At 52.9% G+C, this 8,380-nt stretch overlaps 1 protein-coding gene across 1 annotated transcript in view; it reads left to right on the forward strand.

The window, feature by feature from the left end:
- The first annotated feature begins 475 nt into the window (after positions 1 to 475).
- Map3k14 (mitogen-activated protein kinase kinase kinase 14) overlaps positions 476 to 8,380 on the forward strand; it is a 23,267-nt gene continuing 15,362 nt past the window's right edge. Inside the window, exons 1-5 of the mRNA XM_055609125.1 lie at positions 476 to 737; positions 1,701 to 1,770; positions 3,107 to 3,317; positions 3,397 to 4,017; positions 5,626 to 5,763. Of these exons, the coding sequence (XP_055465100.1) occupies positions 482 to 737; positions 1,701 to 1,770; positions 3,107 to 3,317; positions 3,397 to 4,017; positions 5,626 to 5,763 (1,296 nt within the window). The 5' untranslated portion in view covers positions 476 to 481. The remainder of the gene's footprint in view (positions 738 to 1,700; positions 1,771 to 3,106; positions 3,318 to 3,396; positions 4,018 to 5,625; positions 5,764 to 8,380) is intronic.

Raw genomic sequence — 8,380 nt, forward strand, 5'->3', positions numbered from 1 at the left:
GAAGACCCAGCCGAGGAATCCAGTTTTTAAAATGATTTTTTTTTAAATGTTCATTGGTGTTTTTGCCCACATGTTGTCTGGTTGAGGATGTCAGATCCTCCAGAACTGGACTTACAGTTTGTTGTGAGCCGCCATGTAGGTGCTGGGAATTGAACCTGGATCCTCTGGAAGAGCAGCCAGTGCTCCTAACCACTGAGCCATCTCTCCAGCCCCGAGAGGAATTCATTTACACTGCAGTACCAGTAGATCAGGGTTCCCACAAATGGGATGCTTGTGCATGTTCCGGGGTTGGCTTCATTACCACTCAGGGTATTTGGAAGATGAGTACACTCGACATAAAGAGCCAAGGACCCCTTGCGTGCCCTGACACACACACACACACACACACACGTTTCCCCTCCAACATGTGTAACGTGTGGCCTGCGATCTGGAGTGACCCAGTCTGTGTTTGTCCCCCTCAAGGTGAGCACGAGCCTGGGAGATGGCAGTGATGGAAGTGGCCTGTCCAGGCGCTCCTGGCTCAGCAGTCGGGCAGCAGAAGGAGCTCGCCAAAGCCAAGGAGAAGACACAGTCACTAGGGAAGGAGCAGAGCTGCCTCTACAAGCTTGAGGTCGTGGAGAAGAGCCCCGTGTTCTGTGGGAAGTGGGAGATCCTGAACGATGTGATCACCAAAGGCACAGCGAAGGACGGTTCTGAGGGGGGGCCACCCGCCATCTCCATCATCGCCCAGGCAGAATGTAAGGATGTGGGGTCGCTTTGAGCACGCAGGCGAGTGAGTGAGTGGGTGTGCAGGTGCGCGGCTGGGTATGAGAGGCCAGCCCCGGAGTCCCCGTGGGAGAGCGAGGTCAGGGTCTCACCGGGCACAATGAGGGTCTAGCCCCGACTGTATAAGCGGGGGCTGTCAAAGTGCTAGGGTGGATTATGGGAGACGTAGAAAATGCCTCTGGTCCACAGACCCTCACTACCTTCAACCAGAAATGGGTCCACCCACCTCACCCCACCCCCAAAAACAAGCAGCCTGCTTTGAGGCCTACTGGGCCAGTCTGTACAGCCAGCCTCATCAGGTGAGGCCAAGTCTGGCTCTTCCCATTTCTACCCCTGTTGCCTCAAGATGATAGATGTTGATGGCTCCCTGGGAAACAAGAGCTTCGGGGTGCTCCGAGGTACAGGCCCCCAGCCTGCATCAGTGCCGCCCTCCTCCATCAGCACCACCCTCTAGCACAGATGTCTTGAGCTAGAACCCAGAGAACCTGGTAGCCTCTGGCATGATGGCCTTTCTCCACATCTACAACCTCTGCTTCACCTCCCCAAGCCTTCCGGTTGGCTTTTGAGAAGAAATGAGAAAACAGAAATGAACTAAAATGAAGTGAATACACACATAAACTTATACACCTAAACATAAATACATACCCGCTTGTTTATCAAGGGGACAACTGTGTGTGCCCTGTGGTGTGTGGAATGTTCTAGGAAGCTTCGCTGTAAGTGAGGCAGGCAGGCTCCCCCCTCTTGACTGGCAAGCCTGGGACAGGATAGCCCCCAGCGAAGGATAAGGTGGCAGCCAGGAGGTGAGCCACCAGACAGGGGAGTATGACAGGGAGAAGAGTGGCCATGGGCCTCTCTGTAAGAGGCTCCCTTCCAAACGCTGAGCTTGCCTTTGTTCTCTTCCCCCGCTAATCTGACCCCTCTTCCTTGAATTGCAGGTGAGAATAGCCAAGAGTTCAGCCCCACCTTTTCAGAGCGCATTTTCATAGCAGGGTCACAGCAGTACAGGTAAGGAAGCAAGCTGGAGCCAGGAAGGGGGGTCGGGTCTGACACCAAGCCCACCTGCCAGCTGCCTGCCAGGCCGTGCCCACCAGGCCTCTGGGTCCCTGCTTCAGCACCTGGGTTCTGCTCCTGGCAGCCACCTAGCCTTCCTGGCCCAGCTACTCTCAGCCCAGTCAGCGTTTCAAAAGCTGCCCCAGCCTCCCGTCACCTTGACAGTTTATTTTTGCTCTCCTCAGAGACCTTCATACACCCCTGTTTCCCATCAGCCGGGAGGCTACCGGGAACAGCAACTTTGAACTGGTATATATAGCCGTGGGTCAGCACAGTCCAGAGGGGCCACTTTTACCATCCTATAGGGGAGATAGCCCCAGGGATCTTATTCAAGCGCTGGCCCATGGATGGGAGCTAGCACCAGGCTCTGTCTGTCTCCAGGCTCGCCTATTCTCCAGAGATGATCAGAGTCTATCCCAGACAGGGGTCCCTCTTTCCACCAGGTTGATCATTGACATTGGGAAACTGCCAGTGATAGGAAGGGGTCAGGGTGAGTGTCTTCCTGAGAGTCTAGGCATTTCTCATGTTGCCTTGGGCACCTTTTGGCCCAGAGAATGGGGTTTCTGGTGAACTCTTTTTCTTTTGGCTGGCTCCCAGCATCCCAGGAAGGGTGGCTGTGGTCACTGCTCCAGCTGTTTCACAGCAGCCCTTTCGACCAGCTTCTTCAGGACCCAACAGGGCTGGGAGCCTGGCAGAACTTAGTAGCCACACCAGCCATAATGGGAGTCCACCTGGCAGCTTCTCTTGTCCCCATGGCAACTAGATGTCTCCAAAGGCTACGGGTAGAGGTGACAGAAATAAAGCCGCCCTGACCTGTCAGCACTAAGATGGCTGCCCGGAAAGAACTGGCCCCAGCCGTGGCAACAAGCAGCTCGTGGGGCCACCTGCTGAGGGGTTAGGCACTAAGGCTTATGAACTGTTTCCGTTTAAACCTCATCTCCACTCCACGTGGTAGAAAACCCTGCACTGCTTTCATAAATGAGAAAGCTTGGCATTCTTTGGGGCTTAGGAACTTGCCCATACTACATAAATACAGAGGGGCCGCATAATGGCATTTTGGTCAACAGTGGGCCACAGATGTGACAGTGGTTCTCATAGGCGCCTATCACCCGAGGGCAGCTGTCTGTGCTAGCATACACCTCGTCTCTCACATGTGTCCCTTGTTGTTAAGCGTGAGTGACTGGAATGACAGAGCTGGGATTGGCCCTGAAAGTGACAACACAGAGTTCTGTGAGCCATTCCCTCTTCTTTCTTGCACTCAAAATGCGTGCACCCACTCCTTTTTTGACAGCCAGTCTGAGAGTCTTGATCAAATCCCCAACAATGTGGCCCATGCAACCGAAGGCAAAATGGCCCCTGTGTACCGGAAGGGAAAGCGTCACAGCAAAGCCCGAAAAAAACGTAAGAAGAGGAGGTCGAAGTCTCTGGCCCAGGCAGGAGTGGCCTTAGCCAAGCCCCTGCCCAGAACCCCTGAGCAAGAGAGCTGCACCATCCCAGTGCAGGTGAGACCCTCTGCCCAGTGCCCTGGTCCCGGCTCATGGCTGTTTGGACCGGGCCTTGTGACACCTGTATTTTTTGCAGGAAGATGAGTCTCCACTAGGCAACCTCTATGCAAGAAATGTCTTCCAGTTCACCAAGCCTCTGAAGGGGCCAGGCCTTGGCCACCTGTGCTTTAAGAAACAAGGCGAAGGCCTGCAACCAGTGACGCCTCGGCCAGAACTCCACAAATTGATCAGCCCCTTGCAATGTCTAAACCACGTGTGGAAACTCCACCACCCCCAGGCTGTAGGCCCCCTCCCCCATTCCACTCACCCTTTCCCCTACAGCAGACTGCCCCATCACTTCCCATTCTACCCTCTGGAGCCCTGGAGACCCTATCCGCTGGAATCCCTCTTCCTGGACAAACTAGCTGGTATTAGAGGCCAGCAACCCCTGTCTGGCCTACCCCACTTAAGCAAACTGGCCTACAGAGACAGTCAGAAGCCCCTGCGTGGCCCCCACCTGGAGTCCAGCTACCCAGCTCAAGGTGCCCAAGAAAAGGTCCCTGTGGAGGAGTATCTCATCCACGCACTACAAGGTAGTGTGAGCTCGGGCCAGGCCAACAGCCTGGCCAGCCTGGCTAAGACGTGGTCCTCCGGGAGTGCCAAGCTGCAGAGGCTCAGCCCTGAGACCGAGGACAACGAGGGTGTCCTGCTTACTGAGGTAACTCACCCCCTAAACTCCCATCGCCACCTCCCGGACAGGGTCCACAGCTGGGAGTCCAGGTGGGGCTTGCTCTGGAAGCAGCGTGTCAGCAGACGCTGAGGGAGGGTGCCCCAGATAGCAGAGTCCTCACACCCATGGTGACAAATCAGTTTGCTCATTGGGGACCGAATCAGGGGATTCAGTTACCATGACACAATGCCCTAAACGATTAACTTGAAGAAGGGTTTGCTTGGGGCCCAGTGCCTTACGGCTGAGCACCTGGTAGAGACTTCCTGACTCCGTCAGATCTGGAAGCAGAGAGAGATGAAGGGTGTGGCTCCAGCATCCTCTTGAAGGGCAAACCCCAATGTTAGGCATACCCCCTAACTTTCTCCCTTTAGGCCACAGCTCTTAAGGGTCCCACCCAACCCCAATAGCCTCAGGGAGATGAGCAAACCTTGACTTTGCAGTCATACAGCCTCTACCTATAGCCACAGTTATAATATAAAAATGATACTGGGCCAAATATTGTTATGTATTATTATTTGCCATATAATTATTGTGACAATATTATTTAACCCACCATCACAAATAATAAGACACAGACATCTGTTAGATTTTATCCTTGCCTTATTACCTTGGGCCAGGCAGATATTTCTACCTACGCTGGCTGTCTCAATAACCTCACCATTCACCTCCCAGCCCCCATCCAATGCCATCCACCTTAACCATCCTCATCTGGGCTACCTTCCATTCATAATCTTATAAATACTTGCTTATATTTTTTATCTTGGTGTTTTCTCCATCCATGCCATACTCAGAGCCCTTCCTCCTGGCCCACGTGGCTGCTCCTCCATACTAACCCATCGTGGCATCCTCCTTCCTCCTCTTCTGGTCCGTTTCCCATGATTCTCTTGAACCCGAAGCCTGGGAATCTTCCCCACGCCTACCCCATTCTGCCCTGCCCAGGTATAGGCCTTTTGATCAACCAATCAGGTATACTGTCTTAGGCAGGTTTACACAATAAGGGTAGGTGTATTCAGGAAGTAACCAGATCTTGATTGCCAGTAATTAGCATCAATATACAAGCATCAGCTCAACCCCCAACCAGCATCACTTCCCACAGCCTCCCTAGTTCTCTCCATTTTCAGTTCTTCCAGGTAGCTTAACTGTCGCTGAATAGTGTGTTGAATGAAGATATCAGAGGGCTGCACCCCCTTCCCCCTTTTCCTTTACTTCTTTGCTTGAATAACTTTGGGATTTGAAGCATTTTGTTCAACTGGATGGACTTACTCTCTTCACTTTTAAGATTGTCCTAGCCCCGTCTCTCTCCTACCTTGTAGTTACTGAACTATGTTTTTCCATTATCAAAGTCATTGCTGATTCTCCTTTTCATCGCAGGAATTGCCCAGCCCCCAGGCAGCCCGTGGAGGTTGCTTTTGCTTCTTACTCCTCTCAATCCCTTTTGGCCTGTCTTTCTATAACCCCAGCCTTAGGGCTGGTGCTATCCTTGGATGTGGCCATCCGGCCCCCATAGCTGCTAGCCAGAGAGGCTTCCCCACTGTAGCCCTTCATCCCTCTGCTGCCCTCGGTCATTGAAGCTGACCTCCTCCTTTCCAACCGCAGAAACTCAGACCAGTGGATTATGAGTACCGAGAAGAGGTCCACTGGGTGACACACCAGCCCCGCTTGGGCAGAGGCTCCTTCGGTGAGGTCCACAGAATGAAGGACAAGCAGACAGGCTTCCAGTGTGCTGTCAAAAAGGTAACGCCAGCATGATACACCCAAATTGCCCCACACTTGTGGGGCTGAGGCAAGAGGCCAGCCATGGATTCCAGGCCAGCCTGGACCATGGTGTGGTATTATTTTTTTCTAGACAGAATAATAATGTACATACATTAATAATAATGTACATAGTTAGAACTCCAGAGAGCCGAAAAGGAAGCCACACAGGGCTGCTGCACTCCAACTTAGCTGTCTGTCAGCAACAGTCATGGGATATCCTGCCTTGATGGTTGGCACCCTAGCTGCTCCTGGGTCAGCTGGAGTTGGAAGGGAGCGGTCTGTCACATGGTGCGGCCTGGTCGCTGCCCTTGGTATGCGTGTCTGTGAGAGGCAGCGCAGCAGCACGCAGCTCAGGTCTGGAGACAGCCTTGGCCGCTGAGGAGGCCAGGGCCTGTAGGGGCAAGTCCAGACCTGGGAGATGCTCCAATTCACAGGAAGTCCGTGCCGAACAAAAACCCTCCTGCCACATAGTGTGGCCTGGCTCAAGTTTAAAATAATAACCACCGCCTGCCAGGTGTCTCCTGAGAGAAGGCTGAACACGGGACGTTGAACCTGCCTCCCGTCAGTCAGGGTGCAGTGTGGTCCTGTGAGACAAGCAGGACAACAGTACAAAAACATGGCCTAGTCAGACATGAGGGAATAGGGCTGGTGGCAGAATCAGGGTTCAAACCCAAATTTGTCACAGGCTGAGGAGAGGAAGGGAAAGGAGAACCTTTGTCCTGAGTTCTTGATGAGCCTCAGAAAGCTTGAGCCGCCTCCCCTGTGGCTTGCCCACAGCCAGCCAGGTAGCCCTAGAGCCTGAGACTTCCTCCTGCTGTGTCCCACTGGCCCAGCCCGGGTGGGAAGAAGCAGCTGCAGATCCACAGGTCTCTGTAGCGTCAGCCTGGCTCCCTCAGCATGTGTCCTCCGACCCTGCTCTGGAAGTCCCCTCTCTATTGGAAGCCAGCTTGTCCCTAACCAGAAAGACCAAAGACCTGGATTTACGTAAATCATCGTGGGGATTTTGTTTGAGGAGGGTTGTGACTTTGTTTTGTTTGGGTTGTTGTTGTTGTTGTTTTGTGGGGAAGATGCCCACAGGTTGAAATGATTGGCTTATGTCAGACACCCCGACCTCCAAAAGGAAAGAGACCAAATAATCAGACTTCCCATACCCAGCATGCTCTGGGCACCGTGCAGGGTAGATCCTGCCACTGCCATCATGGCTGCCCTTGGCTTGGGGATAACTCCAGCTGGGATGTGAAAGAGCCTAATTTCCTGGGTTTGTACTTGGGCTAGGCTGTGGTAAGTATCAGATCTGAACCCCAGAGTAGTGGGCTAAGAGAAGAATCTGTTTCCCCTCAGATTCCACACAGACTGTGTGAAGTGAGAAAGTATTACCATCTTTGCTCCTCAGCAACACAGGCACACGCTGAGCTCCTGCCAGCATGGGTCATCCTCCGCTTGGATGCCAGGGCCACGTGCCTAACCTCCTCAGCTGCAGTTCCCCTCCCCAGTCCACCAGAGAAGGCCCAGCTGTCCCTGCCGAGGCGGTGGGAGGCGGGTGAGAGAGTGTGAACTGTCCTAGAGATGGATGCGCAGTGCTGGGAGCTTAGTCACCGGCCTCTCAGCTGTTCCTCCGCTGAGGTCCTCTGAGTCCCAGGCAACAAGATAAACAACCCTAATACATGTCTCTTGTCCTGTGTCCAGGGAAGTTGGGAAAGCTCTGTGCATATGGACTTCCCAGGGCTCTGGCTGTCCACCCTCAGAGCTCCTATCTCCTCCCTCCAGCTAGCGGTGGGACCAAACGGCCCAGCCTGTCTCCAGGTGGAAAGGGTTAAGGACTGCAGTTTGTTCTGGGCAGTTTTCAGCTCTAAGTCTACATGAGAGAGAGTCCCCTGGGCTCGGGAATATAGCTCATTTTAGGGCATTTGCCTAACAAATATGAGGCCCTGGGTTCTAATTCTGATACTACATACAGTTCCTGAGTTTCCTGGTAAAGGAGGATGAGTACGGACAGGAGACACAGTCTGGGAATGAGAAGCCAGGCTGCTTGTGCCCTTTTAGTGCTCAGACAAGAGTAGTTACATAATACCCCTGGTCTTCCTTCTAGAACATCTGTGGGCTTCGGTCACAATCTTATTGGCCACAGAGCTAGGCCTTCGTGTGAAGTTTTGCTTTGTTTTTACATTTTTAATCTTTTGTGTGTTTTTAATGAACTTTCATGACATGTTTGTGTGTATGTGTGTGGATACACGTCATGGTGCTGATGTGGAGGTCAGAGACTTGGGGATAGTTAGTCCTCTCTTTCCACCCTGTGCATCAGACTTGGGGGTGGCTGGAAACAAGCGCCTTCACCCGATGAGCCGTCTCACCAGCCCCTTTTATCTGTTAATCACAGGCCAAGGCCTGCTCGCTGTGAAGTCAAATGGCACCAAACAAGCGTTTCCCCGCTCCGCACTCCTGACCTCAGAAATGCCATTCGTCTTCTGTCTTTTCAGACTATGTATACATTTGGCTGTTCCTTTTGTGAAAATTAGATCTAATCCTAGAGATTACTGTACACTCTACAGTGTGTGTGTGTGTGTGTGTGTGTGTGTGTGTGTGTGTGTGTGTGTGT

Source organism: Psammomys obesus, unplaced genomic scaffold, assembly GCF_907164565.1.
Source record: "Psammomys obesus unplaced genomic scaffold, mPsaObe1.curated_primary_1811, whole genome shotgun sequence".
Taxonomy (NCBI): Eukaryota; Metazoa; Chordata; class Mammalia; order Rodentia; family Muridae; genus Psammomys; species Psammomys obesus.